Genomic DNA, 19,636 nt, shown 5'->3' with positions numbered 1-19,636 from the left:
TCATCACTCAGGTCTCAGTACAAAATGCCACCTTCTCAAGAAGCCTTTCACTGATCACTCAATCTCAAGGAATTCTCCATCCTACAAGTATCTCATCATCCTTGTAATTTCTTCAAAGCACTCAGCATTATCTGAAACCACAGCATTTAGAAGACCCAAATAAAATGCTTAGTACAACATAAGCACTCAACAAACATTTGTTTAAGTGAATGAATCTCCTGAATGAGAACAGATGACTTGGGAAACACCCTCAATTCATCAGTGAAACATTTATAAACTGTGTCCCAACAAAGTTGATGAAGAGGCAGTATAACTTAAGTATGCTCTGGAATCACCAGACTGTTTACTTTGAATCCTGGCTCTGTCCCTTAACTGGATAATCTGAGACACTTAACTGCACTTTGGATCTGTTTCCAAAACTTTAAAATGGGAGTCAAAGAACCCATTTCAAAGGGTTCTTGAGAATTAAATTAGTGAGTATATCGAAAATGCCAGTACCAAGCACACAGTACACATTCAATCAATGTGTGCTATTATCCATGAGATTGGGTTTTTATCTCCTACTTTCAAATATGCAGTGTGACTTTTCCTTTACCTTATCCCCCAAAAATGGTTTCTGGCCTGGTGAAAAAGTCAGATATTAAACAAACACACTAGTAATGTTAATTATAGTTACACAAAGGCAACAAAGGTAAACACAGAATGCAATGAAAGTATATGATAGGATGAGCTATCTAGAATCTAGACTTCAGTAGTGGGTAGAAACATCAGTTCATAGTTCTACAGGGTGTGCACCATTGAATTCCAAGGGCATCTTTATTCACATAGATTAAGATATGTGAATGGCAACTTTTGGGATTACCCAACATGTAGCACTGTCCACAAGTTCTGGCAACCCCAAGAGTGGTGATGATCAAAAGACTAAGATGGGTGATGATCAAAAGACTAAAATGACAAAAACACACAAGAGACAAAGAAGTACTTTGCAAACTATAAAACTACTATAAAACGATCACTACATTTATGAATATATATTATCTTGAGGTCACTTTCAGAAACGAGTCATTTACGCAGATTACTGCCTTGACAAACAAAAAAGTTGCTAACGTCTGTGATCCAGGATCTAAAGAGATGAATTAAGGCTGAGGGCCACAACCAGCTCATGAGGCAGTTTTTCAGAGTGATCATGCGGTCTTCAGCTACAGGGCAATTAAAAATATTTTAACATTTGCTCACAACAGCACCACAACTTTTATCTCATTTCCCTATCCTTCAAAGAGAGTATCAAAAGGAAATCTGTGCTGGGCGCGGTGGCTCACGCTTGTAATCCCAACACTTTTGGAGGCCGAGGCAGGTGGAACGAGGTCAAGAGATCGAGACCATCCTGACCAACATGCTGAAACTTTTTCTCTACTAAAAATACAAAATTAGCTGGGCAGGGTGGTGCATACCTGTAATCCCAGCTACTCGGGAGGCTGAGGCAGGAGAATCGCTTGAACCCAGAAGGCGGAGGTTGTGGTGAGACGAGATCGCGCCATTGCACTCCAGCCTGGGCAACAAAAGTGAAACTCCGTCTCAGGGGGAAAAAAAAAAAGAAAATCTTATCTGCTGTAGCTTAATGACTGATGTCTAGACAGTGAATGCTTATGTTACCAAAATAAGTTGATCTTTGCGTATGTTAAAAGGAGTAAAGAAAATATGCAAGTGGGTTGAGGATTGTCATGACCATGAAGTTAGTTTTGTGAAAATTCAACAACAGAAAAAGGGCTTCATGCTTACTTTTGCAAAGCATGATATGGGAAACACAATGTGAGACTGCTTTTGAGATGTTTTGTGTTAGATTTATCTAAAATTCAAGGCCAGGTGAGGTGGCTCACACTTGTAATCCCAGCACTTTGAGAGGCTGAAGCGGGTGGATCACCTGAGGTCAGAAGTTCGAGACCAGCCTAGTCAACGTGGCGAAATCCTGTCTCCACTAAAAATATAAAAATTAGCTGGGCGTGGCGACGCATACCTGTAATCCCAGCTACTCAGGAGGCTGAGGCAGGAGAATCACTTGAACCCAAGAGGCAGAGGTTTAAGTGAGCCGAGATCGCACCACTACATTCCAGCCTCGGCAACAGATTGACTGTCTCAAAAAAAAAGTAAATAAATAAATAAAACTTTAAAAAATAAAATTATAAGATGAATAGCAGATAATCAGGACGGAAACACGCAACCTATCTACTGGGTATTTCCCTTTACATCAGGGTTTGTCAACCTTGTACTACTGACATTCTGGACCTGTTCATTCATCGTAGTTAGGGCTGTCCTGTGCACTGCAGAATGCTTTAGCAGCATCCCTAGCCTCTACTCATTAAATACCAGTAGCACTACCCCAGTCTGACCATCAGAAATGTCCACTGCTAAATGTTTCCTTGGTGGCAAAATCATCCCCAGTTGAGAATCTGCTTTAAATCTTCTAGTATCTCCAACTGTCTAAAGCCTCATCCACTCATATTCTCTCCTCAAAGTTTCAAAAAATCTTTCCCCCGGTCTTCCTGGTAATCCAAGCTAAATCCCAAAGTCTACCTTAATATTTCATTTGTCTTTGCCTTCAAAATCCTCAGAAAGCACACTGTACAACTTCAACAAGGACAGGTCAGTTTTCTTGTTTAAAACCACAGTTGGTGCCGGGCATGGTGGCTCACGCCTCTAACCCTAGCACTTTGGGAGGCCGAGGTGGGAGGATCACAAGGTCAGGAGTTTGAGACCACTCTGACCAGCATGGTGAAATCCTGTCTCTACTAAAAATACAAAAATTACCTGGGTGTGGTGGCGCAGGGCTGTAAACCCAGCTGGCTGAGGCAGGAGAATCGCTTGAACCTGGGAGGCGGAAGTTACAGTAAGCCGAGATGGCGCCACTGCACGTCAGCCTAGGAGCCAGAGACTCTGTCTCAAAAAAAAAAACCACAGTTGGAAGCCGGGTGCAGTGGCTCACGCCTGTAATCCCAGCACTTTGGGAGGCCGAGGCGGGCAGATCACCTGAGGTCAGGAGTTCAAGACCAGACTGGCCAACATGGCAAAACCCCGTCTCTACTAAAAATATAAAAATTGGCTGGGCGTGGTGGTGGGAGCCTGTAATCCAAGCTACTCGAGAGGCTGAGACACAAGAATCACCTGAACCCAGGAGGCAGAGGTTACAGTGAGCAGAGATTAGGCCACTGCACTCCAGCCTGGGCAACACAGTGAGATTCTGTCTCAAAACAAAAAATAAAAATAGGCCAGGCACGGTGGCTCACACCTATAATCCCAGCCCTTTGGGAGGCCAAGGCAGATGGATCACTTGAGGTCAGGAGTTTGAGACCAGCCTGACCAACATGGTAAAACACCATCTCTACAACAAAAAACACAAAATTAGCGCGGTGTGGTGGCGCACACCTGTAATCCCAGCTACCTGGGAGGCTGAGGCAGGAGAAGTGCTTGAACCCTGAAGGCGGAGATTGCACTGAGCCGAGATAGCACCATTACACTCCAGCCTGGCCAACAAGAGTGAAACTCCCTCTCAAAAAATAAATAAATAAATACAAATAAAAGCACAATTGGTAAGAGACTTGATACTAAAACTCAAGGCTCAACATCCCCAATTAAGTACTCTTCTCTATCATAACATGCTGCTATCCATCAGTTACAAAGTTTAGTCAGTCCTTCACTGCCAATGTGTCTTGCTTCTATCTCTTCCTTTCCATTTCTACCTAAAACCCACAGCAATGGTTCTCAAACTTTTGCGTGGATCAAAATCACCTGTCTTGTTAAAACACAGATTGCTAGGCCCCAACTCCAGAGTTTCTGTTTCAGTAAGTTTGGGGTGGGGCCCAAGAATCTGCATTCTAATATGTTCCTACTCAGTTAATGCTCATGCTGCTAATGAGAGACCTACACTTTGAAAACCACTGCCTTAAGAGTTCAGGGTTCCTGTCACCTCAAAAGGCAAGCTATTTGAATTTCCTTCTAGACCACCCCCTGACCTGAAACTGGAGACATTACTCCCAAAATGCCACTTTGGCCAAATCACTGTTATATTAAAACCAAACTGGCTGGACGCAGCGGCTCATGCCTATAATCCCAGTACTTCGGGAGGCCGAGGCAGGCGGATCATTTGAGGTCAGGAGTTCCAGACCAGCCTGGCCAATAATAGTTGAGACCCCGTCTCTACTAAAAATACAAAAAATTAGCCAGGCGTGGTGGCACGTGCCTGTAATCCCAGCTACTTGGGAGGCTGAGGCAGGAGAATCGCTGGAACCCAGGAAGCGTAGGTTACAGTGAGCCGAGATCGTGCCATTGCACTCTAGCCTGGACATCGCAGTGAGACTCCATATCCAAAAAACAAAAAAAACAAAACTTCTAATGGCTATGTCCATACTTGGCTTTCAAAGTTGTTTAAAATTTCTACCCAACGTTATCAGCAGTGCCCCTCAAAAGACACCACCTACTTCAGTCTGCTCATCTATCAGAGATCCACAGAATAGGCCTTATAGTAGTAGTATAAAGCTTATGCTGTCTTTACCAACTGAAAGGCCACCCTCTTCCCTCCTCCTCTCTACCTACCTGAAGGAGGCCTTCACCAATGTATTTGCCAAAAACATTCGTTTGGTCACTATTTGCTGCCTTTTATCTTTAGGGTTTAACTTTTTACCAAGTACTCACAGACAGAGAAAAACCCCAAGAACCTAAAATTTAAAACAGAAAACAAGGATATGAGTGACATACATAAATAAAAGCCTTGACATACACACAAACTGCACAATACTGCCGTTTTAACAGATCAAGTGCAATAAGTTCAAAGTTCATGAAAAGAATGAATGTGCCATCTTTGTTTGAAACATAATCAAACACTGGCTATCAAATATTTATAGCTATCTAATTCAGGATGTTAAGCAGACAGACGTTAGCAAGAAAATGTTAAAGTAGGCGGGAAGTGGTGGCTCATGCCTGTAATCTCAGCATTCTGGGAGGTCAAGGCAAGTGGATCACCCGAGGTCAGGAGTTCCAGACCAGCCTGGCCAATATGGTAAAACCCCATCTCTACTAAAAATACAAAAATTAGCAAGGCGTGGTGGCACACGCCTGTAATCCCAGCTACTAAGGAGGCTGAGGCAGGAGAATTGCCTGAACCTGGGAGGCAGAGGTTGCAGTGAGCCAATATCGCACCACTACACTCCAACCTGGGCGACAAGAGCGAAATTCCATCTCAAAAAGAAAAGAAAAGAAAAGAAAAGAAAAGAAAAGAAAATATTAAAGTAGCCTCAAAAGAGAGAAAGTACTCAGCCTACACACCGTGGAGTAAGAGTGTTATTATTATTTTTTTTTTGAGACGGAGTTTCGCTCTTGTCACCCAGGCCGGAGTGCGATGGTGCGATCTCAGCTCACTGCAACCTCCACCTCCCGGGTTCAGGCGATTCTCCCACCTCAGCCTCCCGAGTAGCTGGGACTACAGGCGTGCACCACCATGCCCAGCTAATTTTGTATTTTTAGTAGAGATGGGGTTTCGTCATGTTGGCCAGGCTGGTCTTGAACTCCTGACCTCAGGCGATCTGCCCGCCTCGGCCTTGCAAAGTAGTTGGGATTACAGGCGTGAGCCACTGCACCCGGCCTGTTTTCTATATAAAGTACATAAGAGACGTTGGATGGTATGAGAGAAGAAACCTGGGAGTTTGGAGTCAGGGTACCTGAGTTCAAGGTCTGGTTTCACCTCTTACCGACTCTGTGATCTTGGGCAAGTCATGGCCCCTCCCTGGGCCTCTCTCTCCATAATTTAAAAAAAAAAAAAAAAAAAAAATCAAGGTTTAAAACGATACCATCTACCTTCCAGGGTTGTTTTGAGAATTAAATAAGGTAATATATATGAAAGAACCTAGCCTACTATCTGGCATATAATAAATGTTTACTGAATTTTAACCCTTTTTGATGTGAAAGTGCAAAGCAAAAATAAAGTATTATTCCAAAAGTGAGATAAACAGAGAAAATTAATGAAACCTAATTAAGAGTGTCCGTTACCCCCCCAAAATAGAAAGATACAAAGAATGTATGTCTATCTACATGATATACATAATGTATCAATTCCTTGACTTAATAACCAAAACCAAGACCCGAGAATAACACAAACATCATCACTTGCAACTTCACAGCTTTAAGGCTGTCTAAAGGTCAGCAAAAGCTAGGCACAGTTTAGGACAGGATTAGAACAGGAGAGCTTAAGGCCGGGCATGGTGGCTCACGTCTGTAATCCCAACACTTTGGGAGGCCAAAGTGGGCGGATCACTGGAGGTCAGGAGTTTGAGACCAGCCTGACCAACATGGTGAAACCCTGTCTCTACTAAAACAATATAAAAATTAGCCAGGTGGGGTGGCGGACGCCTGTAATCCCAGCTACTAGGGAGGCTGAGGCTGAAGAATCACTTGAACCCAGGAGGCGGAGGTTGCAGTGAGCAGAGATCGCACCATTGCACTCCAGCCTGAGTGACCACAGTGAAACTGTCTCACAAAAGAAAAAAAAAAAAAAGAATAGGAGAGCTTAAAATTCAGACTAAACTTTAATTTTTTTAATTTTTTTTTTGAGACAGAGTCTCTGTCGCCCAGGCTGGAGTGCAGTGGCACGATCTCGGCGTACAGCAACCTCTGCCTCCCGAGTTCAAGCGATTCTCCTGTTTCAGCCTCCTGGGTAGCTGGGATTACAGGCATGTGCCACTACGCCCGGCTATTTTTCTTTTTCTTTTTTTTTTTTTTTTGAGATGGAGTCTCGCTCTGTCACCCAGACTGGAGTGCAGTGGCGTGATCTGGGCTCACTGCAAGCTCCGCCTCCCGGGTTCACACCATTCTCCTGCCTCAGCCTCCTGAGTAGCTGGGACTACAGGCGCCCGCCATCACGCCCGGCTAATTTTTTGTATTTTTAGTAGAGACGGGGTTTCACCGTGTTAGCCAGGATGGTCTCGATCTCCTGACCTTGTGATCCGCCCGCCTCCGCCTTCCAAAGTGCTGGGATTACAGGTGTGAGCCACCGCGCCCAGCCTATGCCCGGCTAATTTTTGTATTTTTAGTAGAGACGGGGTTTCACCATGTTGGTCAGGCTGGTCTTCAACTCCTGATGTCAAGCATTCCACTGGCCTTGGTCTCCCAAAGTGCTGGGATTACAGGCCTAAGTCACTGTACCTAGACAGACTAAACTTTTAAAATCAACTAGACACTTTATTATTTGTTCTAAATGGTCCAAATACCAAATATCATCAATGTGGTAGTCTGACATGTGTGCTACACATACGTTTTTATTTGTTACAGTTTAGGTCTCTGTTTCTTATCTACACTGCAAGACCCAATATCCAGATATCCTCCTCATCCCTACCTGCCAAAGTGTCCTCCATTCTAATTTATTCATTTTTTTAGAGACAGGGTCTTGCTCTGTAGCCCAAGCTGGAGTGCACTGGCACAGTCATAGCTCATCACAGCCTTAAGCCCCTGGGCTCAAATGATACTTCTGCCTCAACCTCCTGAGTAGCTGGGACCACAGGTGAGAGCCACTGCATCCAGACCCTCCTCCACTCTAGTGGCTTAATCCTAGCATTCAAGAAAATTGGTAGCAAAGAAGAGCATATATCCGGGCTTTCAACAATATCAACAAATACTTATTCAGCACTTGCTATGTGTTACGCCCTATTTGAAGCATCTAGCACACAGCATAAACAAAAACAAAGCCCCAACTCTCAAGAAGCTTATACTCTAGTGGAAAGCTATACACAAAGTACAGTAGTGATTAATGCTCAGCAAAATAAAACAACAGAAAATAATAGGGCTTAAATTTAATCCTCATTCTAGGGGCCCAAAATATAGCTTACTGTGGAAGACTGATGTATAAGAATAAAAAATTAGTTGTCATTATCTGCATTTTTGAATCACCCAAAAATGGTCAAGTTTTTCCTACATTATTAGGAGGGAGGCCGCAACAATGAGACCAGTGCGCTCTCTACCAACACAGACTAAAGACTAAATCTCATAAAATAATTAGAAATAAACTAATTCAACAATGTAGACCACATATAATTTTTTCTAGCTAACATTATACTTTCATACTAGAAAAAAAAAAAGGCTTAAAATAAATATTCTATTTTATCTAGTCCATTCTCAGTCAGAAAGACCTCAGAGTGGGAACGGGTCCAGGCGCAGTGGCTCACACTTATAATCCCAGGAGGTGGGGAGGCTGGAGAGGCCTCCAGGCAGGAGAGAGGATCACTTAAGCCCAGGAGTTCGAGACCAGCCTGGACAACACAGTGAAAACCTGTCTCTAGAAAGAATTTAAAAATAAGCCAGGTGTGGTGGCATGTATCTGTGGTACCAGCCACTCAGGAGGCTGAGGTAAGAGGATCACTTGGGGAGGCTGATGCTGCAGTGGTAGTGCCATTGCACTCCGGCCTGGGCAACAGAGCAAGACCCTGCCTAAAAAAAAAAAAAAAAAACGCCGGGTGTGCTGGCTCACAACTGTAATCCCAGCACTTTGGGAAGCCGAGGCAGGCAGATCGCCTGCCTGAGGTCGGGAGTTTGAAACCAGCCTGGCTAACATGGTGAAACCCCATCTCTACCAAAAATACAAAATTAGCCGGGCATGGTGGTGCATGCCTGTAATCCCAGCTACTCAGAGGCTGAAGCAGGAGAATCGCTTGAACCCAGGAGAGGGAGGTTGCGGTGAGCCCAGATTGCGTCATAGCACTCTACCCTCGGCAACAAGAGCAAAACTCCATCTCAAAATAAATAAATAAATTAATTAATTAATTAATTTAAAAAAGATAATCTGGTAATCGCTGCTGAATTTGGGGAGGCACTTTCAAAGGTAAACCAAGGAAAGGTGGGACTATTGCCAGAGTTTCAGTGGCCGCAGTTCCTTGTAACAGATAAATGATTTAGCTATTTCATAATTATATGTAAGACAGGTTAACAGGATTGAATATGCGATAATAACATCTTTTATAAAAGCTCTCAATTTCTTATTTTTTATTTTTTTTTGCTAGGTGAAAGTGCTAAAAACTCTCAATTTCATCAAGATTGACAAGCATACCAGGCATAGTGGCTCACACCTGTAATCCCAGCACTTTGGGAAGCCAAGGTGGATCACTTGAGTCTGGGAGTTCAAGACCAGACTGAGCAAAAAAAACCAGACCAGCCTGAGCAGCCCGAACAGGGAGAGCCTGCCTTTACAGAAAAAATTAAAAATTAGCCAGGCATGGTGGCACATGCACGCCTGTAGTCCCAGCTACATGCTGAGATGGGAGGACCACTTGAGCCAGGCGGTTGAGGCTACAAAGAGGAATGATCACACCACTGCACTCTAGCCTGGGCAACGGAGTGAGACCCTGTCTCCAAAAAGAAAAAGAAATACAGAAATAAATCATTGTTACCTCAGAACAACCCACCCCAGGATCAAAAGGAAGCTTCTATCCCTCCCACTTGAGTACCTTCTCAGGTATACAAACTTGCATCAGAGTTCTGGCTTTGTTCTGGCAATCAATATACAAAAGTACTAATATTTTCATTACCTAAAAAAAATTAAGTCTTGCTTAAGAGAAGCCAAACATTGTTTATCCACCCTTGTCATTTCCTAGCTGTTCCACTCCAACACTGCAAAACATTCTGGTTCCAAGTTCCAGAAAGTGTAGCTTATGTTCCAAATCTACACATACACACAATCTTCAAAGGTGCATTTCTTTTCCACACGTAATAGGTAAATAATGAATCTTGGCAAAAAATACTTTTTTTTTTTTTGAAACGGAGTCTCGCTCTGTCGCCCAGGCTGGAGTGCAGTGGTGTGATCTCAGCTCACTGCAACCTCCACCTCCCGAGTTCAAGCAATTCTCCTGTCTGAGCCTCCTGAGTAGCTGGGACTACAGGCGCCTGCCACCACATCCGGCTAATTTTTGTATTTTTAGTAGAGACAGGGTTCCACCTTGTTGGTCAGGCTGGTCTCAAACTGCTGACCTCAGGTGATCCACCCGCCTCAGCCTCCCAAAGTGCTGGGATCACAGGCATAAGCAACCGCACCCGGCCAAAAAACAATCTGTGTGTGAGAAACAGGGGTCTATGTTGCCCAGACTGGTCTCGAACTCCCGGGCTCAAGTGATCCTTCCTCCCTGGCCTCCCGAAGTGCTGGGAATATAGGTGTGAGTCACCATAACTGGCAAAAGACAATTTTTTTAAACTAGTTATTCCTTTTTTTTTTTTTTTTTTTGAGACGGAGTTTTGCTCTTGTTCCCCAGGCTGGAGTGCGACGGCATGATCTCAGCTCAGCACAACCTCTGTCTGGCGGGTTCAAGCGATTCTCCTGCCTCAGCCTCCTGAGTAGCTGGGATTACAGGCATGTGCCACCATACCCAGCTAATTTTGTATTTTTAGTGTAGACGGGGTTTCTCCATGTTGCGTCAGGCTGGTCTCGATCTCCCGACCTCAGGTGATCCACCAGCCTCAGCCTCCCGAAGTGCTGGGATTACAGGCGTGAGACACTGTGCCTGGCCTTTTTTTTTTTTTTTTTTTTTTTTGAGGTGAAGCCTTGCTCAGTCACCCATGCTGGAGTGCAATGGTGCAATCTCAGCTCACTGCAACCTCTGCCTCCCGGTTCAAGTGATTCTCCTGACTCAGCCTCCTGAGTAGCTGGTATTACAGGCGCCCTACACCACGCCCGGCTAATTTTTTTTTTTTTTTTTTGAGATGGAGTCTCACTCTGTCGCCCAGGCTGGAGTGCAGTGGCGCAATCTCTGCTTAGTGCAACCTCCACCTCCCAGGTTCAAGCGATTCTCCTGCCTCAGCCTCCCAAGTAGCTGGGATTACAGGCACGCACCACCACCCCCAGTGCCCAGCTAATTTTTGTATTTTTAGTAGAGATGGGATTTCACCATGTTGGCCAGGCTGGTCTCAAACTCTTGACCTCAGGTGATCCTCCTGCCTAGGCCTCCCAAAGTGATGGGATTTCAGGTGTGAGCCACCACACCCAGCCCTTAACTAGTTATTTCTGATTTTTTTTTTTTCCCCAAAAAAATGACTTGTTGGGAGGCCAAAGCGGGCAGATCGTTTGAGCCCAGGAGTTCAAGACTAGCCTTGGGAACACGGCAAAACCCCACCTCTACAAAAAATACAAAAATTAGCCAGGCATGGTGGCACAGGGCTGTAGCCCTAGCTACCTGGGAAGCTGACATGGGAAGATCACTCGAGACCAGGATGTCGAAGCTGCAATGACCTATGATCATGCCACTGCACTCTAGACTGGGCAACAAAAGACCCCTATCTCAAATAAAAAAAAAAAAGAAAAAAAAAAAAGAAAAAAAAAAAAGACAGTTCCCTCCAGGCTGGGTGCGGTGGCTCAAGCCTGTAATCCCAGCACTTTGGGAGGCCGAGGCAGGCGGATCACGAGGTCAGGAGATCGAGACCATCCTGGCTAACATGGTGAAACCCCATCTCTACTAAAAAATACAAAAAAAAATTAGCCGGGTGTGGCGGCGGGCGCCTGTAGCCCTAGCTACTCGGGAGTCTGAGGCAGGAGAATGGCGTGAACCCGGGAGGTAGAGCTTGCAGTGAGCCAAGATCGCGCCACTGCACTCCAGCCTGGGCGACAGAGCAAGACTCTGTCTCAAAAAAAAAAAAAAGAAAGAAAAAGAAAGTTCTCTCCAAATAGACGATGTGTCCTCTTACACAAACACTGCTAAGATAGCACATTAAACAAAAGAAAACATATGCTAGTTAAGGGTTAATGTATGCAACAAGTACCAATCACCTTACAACTTAAAGAAAAAAAGAGAAAAAAAAATCTTGCCAAGACAGAAGTCAAGAGTACTTGACTCTCCTTCCCACTACTCCTCCCTACCTTGTTTAAAAAAAAAAAAAAAAAAAAAAAAAAAGGGGGCCAGGCACAGTGGCTCGCACCTGTAATCCCAGCACTTTGGGAGGCCGAGGTGGGTGATCATCTGAGGTCAGGAGTTCGACACCAGCCTGCCAATATAGCGAAACCCCGTCTCAACTAAAAATACAAAAAAATTAGCCGGGCATGGTGGCAGGCGCCTGTAATCGCAGGTACTTGGGAGGCTGAGGCAGGAGAATCATTTGAACCTGGGAGGCAGAGGTTGCAGTGAGCCAAGATCGTGCCACTGCACTCCAGTCTGGGTAACAGAGTGAGTCTCCATTTCAAAAAATATATATAAAAATAAAGTGAAGCCGAGCACGGTGGCTCACACCTGTAATCCCAGCACTTCGAGAGGCTGATGTGGGTGGATCGTCTGAGGTCAGGAGTTCAAGACCAGCCTGGCCAACATGGTGAAACTCCATCTTTACTAAAAATACAAAAATTAGCTGGGTGTGGTGGTGGGCACCTGTAGTCCCAGCTACTCAGGAAGCTGAGGCAGGAGAATCACCTGAACCCGGGAGCCAGAGGTTGCAGTGAGCCCTGATAGTGCCATTGCACTCCAGCCTGGGCAACAGAGCGAGACTCACTCTCAAAACAAACAAACAAACAACAACAACAAAACCCAAAAGTTCGGGTCCAGTGGCTCATGCCTGTAATCTCAGCACTTTGGGAGGCCAAGACAGGCGGATCACCTGAGGTCAGGAGTTCGAGACCAGCCTGGCCAACAAGGTGAAACTCAGTCTTTACTAAAAATACAAAAATCAGCCAGGTGTGGTGGTAGGCACCTGTAATCTCAGCTACTCGGGAGACTGAGACAAGAGAACCACTTGAACCCAGGAGGAAGAGGTTGCAGTAAGCAGAGATAGTGCCATTGGACACCAGCCTGGGTGACAAGAGTGAAACTCCGTCTCAAAAAAAAAACAGTTAAAAGTTTTGCTTGCTGGAAAGGCTCTTCCTTTAAAGTCTGGACTGCAAAATTCCTTAGATACCTACCTAACAACTTGACATGATAAAAGTGAATTCCATATAGCAGTAACTACCTGGGAAAGGAGTTTTATGGCATCATCTTTTTCTGTTCCCAAAGAAAAGTTAAATTCAAGAAATGTAAAAATAAAAATAAATTCCAACGATACAATATTCTACTACAGATATGCTTAATTTCTACAAAATTAGAGATAAAGAATTATAATCTCAACACATGAACTGGGAACAAGACAAATCTCTGAAATTAGGCTCACCGGAATATATGCATGCTGAATATATACTTCCCAATACACACCAAACCTTTCTAGCAGTCACAAAAAAAAAAAAAAAAAAAAAAAAAGCCAGGTACTGTGGCTCACGCTTGTTAATCCCAGCACTTTGGGATGCCAAGGTGGGAGGATCGCTTGAGGCCAGGAGTTCAAGACTAGCGTGGGCAACATAGCAAGACCCCGTCACTAAGAAAAAAAAAAAAAAAGTCTGAAAATTACCCTGGCATGGTGGCACACGCCTGTAGTCCCAGCTACTCAGGAGGCTGGAATGGAAGATTGCTTGAGCCCAGCAATTTGAGGCTACAGTGAGTTATGATCACACCACTGAACGTCACCCTGGGCAGAGCAAGATCCTGTCTATAAAAATAAAAATAAAAGGCCAGATGCAGTGGCTCACACCTGTAATCCCAGCACTTTGGGTGGCCGAGGCGGGCAGATCACAAGGTCAGGAGATCGAGACCATCCTGGCTAACACAGTGAAACCCCGTCTCTACTAAAAGTACAAAAAATTATAAAAGTACAAAAAATTAGCTGGGCGTGGTGGTGGGCGCCGATAGTCCCAGTACTCGGGAGGCTGAGGCAGGAGAATGGTGTGAACCCAGGAGGCGGAGCGTGCAGTGAGCAGAGATTGCACCACTGCACTCCAGCCTGGGCAACAGAGCCAGACTCTGTCTAAAAAAAAAATAAATAAATAAATAAAAATAAAAATAAAAAATAGGCCATGGCCAGGCGCGGTGGCTCACGTCTGTAATCCCAGCACTTTGGGAGGCCAAGGTGGGTGGATCATGAGGTCAGATCGAGATCATCCTGGCCAACATGGTAAAACCCTGTTCTTTACTAAAAATACAAAAATTAGCTGGGCGTGGTGGCACGTGCCTACAGTCCCAGCTACTTGCGAGGCTGAGGCAGGAGGATCACTTGAACCCAGGAGGTGGAGGCTGCGGTGAGCTCATATCACGCCACTGCACTCCAAGCGTGGGCGATAGAGTGAGACTCGATCTCAATAAAAATAAATAAATAATAAAGAAGTCTCTTCTCAAAAAGAGTAAGGATCACTAGAAAATGTATTCGAGAACCATTCTTTTTCTCCTAAATGCAGAGCCAAATAAAACCACCATGAATTCCTTTAGTAATCTTCTAGGCCTTTCAGGTCAGCAAATTTCACATACTACATACAATTCTGTCGCTTTCCTCATAGCCCACTCTTCAAACACAAATTCAAATTTTTATTAATACTGTGAGACTATTATTAAAGCTCTCTTTGGCTAAGAAAAACAAAAATTGAATTCTTAAAACTCCAATAGGGAAACCTTACGAGGAAAGCATGGCTTAAAGGATCCAAGTGTTCATATACAGATATAAGCCAATCCTTTCAAATCATGTCTAAAATTTCTTTCAACAAGATCTATCTCGTACATTCCTCCCAAAACACAGAACTTTATCAGCATCCAGTATTCTACCTGTCTTCAATCAATCCCAACAACCCTTCAAAGCTACCAAAGGTGTTAATTTATAAAATAAAAGAAAATAATCCATAGTTCTCCCCGCTCAAAGTCACAAATCCTGGGACAACAAAATCTTAAAAAACGTATTGAACTATCCTTCCTCAAACAGCTTTGCCCCCAAAATTTATATTCTAATCTAACGTAATCAGATGTATTACAATGTCCGTACTGTAAAATCAGGAATCTTTGTCACATTGTAATCCACAAAATCCTTTGGTATACAATGGTTTCTATAAAAACTAAAGGCTACATATAACTCCATTTCCAAACAAGATAAATATATAAAATATAAAACATTTTTGGCCAAAAGCCAAATTCGATATTAATACACCTTTCCCCCTCCTCTGGTGCACAGAAAAGTCACCCGAAAAGTTTTAATCACACATTCACAGTATATTCACAACTGGAAACAAAATAGTTATCCTACTTCAAAACTGGAGGGTGTGGTGGGGGGAGAAAATACTAACCAATCTCTGGCTGTAACGAATCCTTTCTTCTTCGGGTTCCATCTCTCACTCTTCTGTTGAAATTACTGTAAAGAAACCACTCCAGGGCTGCCTTCCTCTTCCTCCTTAGGAACCAGATTGCAACACTAAAGAATAATGATATAAGCAGAAATGAGAACTCATTCTCAAACTTGTGCTTTCTGTTCACGGAAAGGAGTATTTAAGGTAAGTGTTAAAGGCTCTCTGAAAAATCAGGTTCCTCTTCATGAGTTTGGGACCTTTCTGCTCTTGGGCAAGTGGTTCCATGTCATGTTCAACATTAATCACATTACAACTGTCGGAGGCCTAGACGAAACGAGATGTTGGTTTCAGTTCCTTGTGGAAGGGCCACACCACCAGTTTCTCCCCACAGGATTACAACTAGCAAGGATCTCCTTCATGGCAGCATCAGCAAGAAAAAAAAAAGCCCAGGACTTTTATCTCCAGAGAGCTGACCAGGTGAAGCACCACTGAACTAATCCAGATCCTAACCAAATTAGTTCTCTCTCACCGGTAATCAGAAACTAAAGGAAAGAAGGGCAAACTGACTATGTAAAAAGAGGACAAAAAATTAGGATTTAAATGACCCCAAAACAATTTCCCATACCCCTCCTGTAAGGCCGTGCACAATCGTCGCCTTCCTTTCTAGACTCCCCGGATCTTATCATTCCCAAATCTACCCTCCACCCCAACACAAGATGTGCACAACTCTGAAACAAATTTCAGAGGTGCAAATCAAGGACCAAAATTCCATCTGATCTTTTTGGATAAAGTAATAAAATAAACGATTGCATCTAAGGATACAAGGAAAATACATCTTGTCCAAAAAGACCGGCCGGCGCGACGGTCAATACGTAATACCAAGAAAGGGTTTTCTTTTTTCTAAATATTCTCGTGGATAATGGCTTCCATTGAGAACACAGGTTCCCCCCGTTTTTGTCACTACATTACAGCCACGTTAACAGCATCCTTTCAAAACTGCTACGAGACCAGAGGACCCGATGACACAGTTTGCAGAGCAGTTGGAGGCAGAGCCCTCCCGGAGGAAGCCCTGGCCCGAAGTCGGGAGGGAAACCGTGCTTGCACCCCCTGGGCGACGACCGCCTGGGCATGGAGCAGCCAGGGCCGGAGAGGAAAAAGGGCGAATCTCGCTGGGCTCCCCCAGGAAAAGGCGTTTCAATGGTTCACCCATCGGAAAAAGAGATAGAAACTTTGCATTCAGTCTTTGGATAACACAGTCAACCAAACTTCCAAATGAGGGGGGGAGGGGGAAACTCACCGGAGATTCTGCTCTTGAGTTCTTGTCCAAGTGAGAAGTAAAAGATTCCAAAGCTGAGAGGAATAATTAAATCCCAAACGTCGTCTTCGGTTTTTCCGTGGATCACCCCAGTATCCAGAGAGGGTCAGAGCGACCAGGAAAAGGGAGCAAACAGTTGCTGAATCAAACCTTCTCTTCTGGCTTTGGAGACCGGGAGTCGGAGGCGTCAGGAGAGGGGAGCGCGACCCCTCGGCGCCGAGCCCGGGGCGCCCCCGCCTCCCCCAGGCCAGCGGTCAGCAGCCCGGGCCCGAGCCCCGGGCCGGCCCCGGCCGCAGGGAGCGCCCTCCTCGCCGTGCCCTCGGCCAGCAGGGGCTGGTCGCCTGCGGGAGCAGCGGCCGATCAGCTGAGACCGGCCGGCCCGAGGCTCCCCGCGCCGCCCCGGCCCCCCGGAACGCGGGCCCCGGCCCCGGGGGGCGGACAGGGCGGGAGCGGCGCGGCGCGCCGGGATGGGGGCCCTGGCTGCCCTCGCGTCTCCCCCTCAGGTCTGGCTCCGCGCTGCGGGACGAACCCCCCGGCTACTCCCCAGTCGCAGAAGAGGGATTCCGGGGGATGGGCCCCCTGGCGTTGCCCCTCCTCCCGGAGCGTCCCCTGCCCAGGAAAGACAGAGCGGCGACGGGCCCAGCCGCTGGGAAGGTGCTCCGAGAGCCGCCGCCGCCGCCGCCGCTGCCGGGGAGGGGTGTTGTTTCCCTCACACAGGAGGAGCCGCTGAAGCAGCCGCCGCCATTTTGAACCCGTCAGACTCTCACATACACACAGCTCCTCCGAGGCGCACTGCGCAGGCGCCACCTCCCCACCCCTCCTCCAGCTCGCCTCTCCACCCCCCACCCCCTTCAGGCCTCCCTGCGCTTCTTACCGCTCTCCCGGGCGCGCGTGAACGCGCACGCGTCACTCCCCTCTAACGCGAACACGCCGCCGGCGCGCGCACGCGCGGATGCGTCGGCCTCGAATCGCCCGCGCCCCGCGACGCCGACGCGGCTCCCTGCGCCCCCTCGCGTCAGGCCGCCCGCCCTCCCTCCCTCCCTCCCGCCGGCCCGCCGCCCCCGCTCCCGCTCCCCGTCGGCGTTCTTCCAGGGCTCGGGCCAGGCTGGCTGCTCGCGCCTGCGCGCAGGGCACCGATCCTCCTCCGCGCGCCCTCCCCCCACACACCCTCACACACACTTTGCCTCTGTGACCCCGCCCCTCGCGGCCAGCTGTGCTGGCCGCCCTCCCCCACCCCCCTGGGAGGGTGGTGACCCCCGACCCCCCACAAAGCACATCACCCCCCACAAGCAGTGGGAGACCTGCGCCCCCTTCCCCTTCAACCGCCTTTGGCCCCAGGCGGCCCGTCACAGTCACACAACCTGAGGGCCGGGAGGCCTGGGCCAGGGCAACCGATACCCGCCTCAAAGCAGGGTCTCCCGGGGTCAAGCCGCCGGGCTGGGCCCGCGGGACCTGGGCTCCCGGCTCAGGCCTGCCCAGGGCGAGAGGGCGCAGGGAAGGGGCGCATGGCCGCCGGCTGCCCTCCCTTCGCGTGCCGGCCGGTGGGCCGAGGCCGGCTTGCCCGCCATTCCCGGGCAGGCCCCGGCGCCGCCGCCACGGGGCCCGTCTGCCCTGGGCCCGGGGGCTCCTCGGTGCAGCGGCCTGGCCCCGCCTCACCCACTGCTCGTCGCTCCAAAGGGGCAGGAAACAGGAGTAGCATGTCTGTCCTGGGCTCGGCTCCCCGGGGGAGCTGCAGGCGCTTAACAAGGGCGTCCACAGGTACCAGGCGCAGGAGCGGTCTCCGCGACGGCCCGGGGGCGGTGGCGGCCGGCGCGCCCACCGCCGGCCGGAGGCGCCCGGCGAGGTGGCCCAGGAAGCCCCCGCTCCTCGGCCACGCTCAGCTTTCCGCCGCGCCGGTGCCCCCGGCGGCCCGGGTGGGACGTGACCCCGCCCCCGGCGAGTCGGGGCGCCCCCCACGGAGGGGTGCGCGGGCCGCCCCCGGCCCCCGGCCCGACCCTGCCGCCCCGGGCCGTGGCGGGCGCGGGAGGCCGGGCCAGGAAGATGTCTCCTGTTGGTGCGCGCAGCTTCGCGCGGGGGTCAGCGACGGGGCAGCGGCCGCCCGAGCTGCGCCGGCCCTGCCCACGGACCGATTCCCGCGGCCCGACAGCTGCCCGACGGGCCAGCAGGCTCCGAACGTCGACGGAGCCCGGCCGGAGGTACCCGAGCAGTGCCATGCGAGCAGCCCAGCCGCGATCCGGGCATTTCCCCAGCCAGTCTCTTGCTCTGGGGCCCGTTTAAATTCTAAATCCCACAAAGGACGGTGGCTGGGGCGTTACACATCGGGGTTGGCACTATTGGCTCCACTACGCCCTTGCTGAGCGGTGTCACACAAATCTTTTTCTCCCTGCCTTGGTTTCCCACTCTTTAAGCTCTGACTCCTGGAAGCAGGGAATGGAGCAGAGAGGTAGGGCATGGAGTGAATCGTATAACCTGCATAAACAGCCATCAACTCTTTCAGGAGGACGTTAGCGAGACAATTAAAATAATGATATCTTCTAATTCTATCAAGGCTTGAACTCCAAGGTAAAAGCGCTACGTAAATGCAAGGTATTATTATTTATTACCACAGAAGGTTTTTCTGCATGCACAACTTGGGGAGTTTGTACAGACATTCTCTGCTTTGTTTCACAACCTCCTTAGGAGACAAGCTAAAGTGCCTGTTAGCGCTATATTCATTTTAAAGATAGACAACTGAAGTATAGAAAGGTTAAAGAGCTTGCATAATTACTCCAACAGCCGACTGAAACATCTCACAAACAGCAAAAAAGGTTTGTTAATAAGATATCATCTTCTTGCATTCTAGTCACTGGGAAATATTCTTTATTTTGATACCAGTTTTGTTCAGACTTCTTAGATTTTCAGAGCACTGATACGAAGAAGATAATCACAGAAACTGTATCAGATCTAAAGCCTCTTTAAATCTTTCCGACTATGGTAAAATATATTTTAAAAGCAGCAGTCTCTCACACTGGTGCTACCAGATATGGCCCCATAAGCATCTGGCTCTCTGTAGTTATAGAAAAAGTCAGCAGCTTGTTTTGTTTGTTTTTTAAGCAGGAGAGAAAGCTTTTGCCATTGTCAGATTAAGTGTTGGGCCTTGTTGCTATTTGCAAAATAAACAGCTTTATTTCCTTCCCACTCACCCT

General features: G+C 47.6%; 1 protein-coding gene across 1 annotated transcript in view; it reads right to left on the bottom strand.

The window, feature by feature from the left end:
• KDM2A (lysine demethylase 2A) overlaps positions 1–17,253 on the bottom strand; it is a 145,738-nt gene extending 128,485 nt beyond the window's left edge. The window contains exons 1-2 of the mRNA XM_003828711.6: positions 16,434–17,253; positions 15,137–15,261 (exon numbers count right to left, since the gene is read on the bottom strand). Coding sequence (XP_003828759.1) covers positions 15,137–15,178 — 42 coding nt within the window. The 5' untranslated portion in view covers positions 15,179–15,261; positions 16,434–17,253. The remainder of the gene's footprint in view (positions 1–15,136; positions 15,262–16,433) is intronic.
• Between the last annotated feature and the right edge of the window lie 2,383 nt (positions 17,254–19,636).

Source organism: Pan paniscus, chromosome 9 (genome assembly GCF_029289425.2).
Source record: "Pan paniscus chromosome 9, NHGRI_mPanPan1-v2.0_pri, whole genome shotgun sequence".
NCBI lineage: Eukaryota > Metazoa > Chordata > Mammalia > Primates > Hominidae > Pan > Pan paniscus.
The sequence above is the reverse complement of the archived record's forward strand: the minus strand, read 5'-3'. Positions and strand labels throughout refer to the sequence as shown.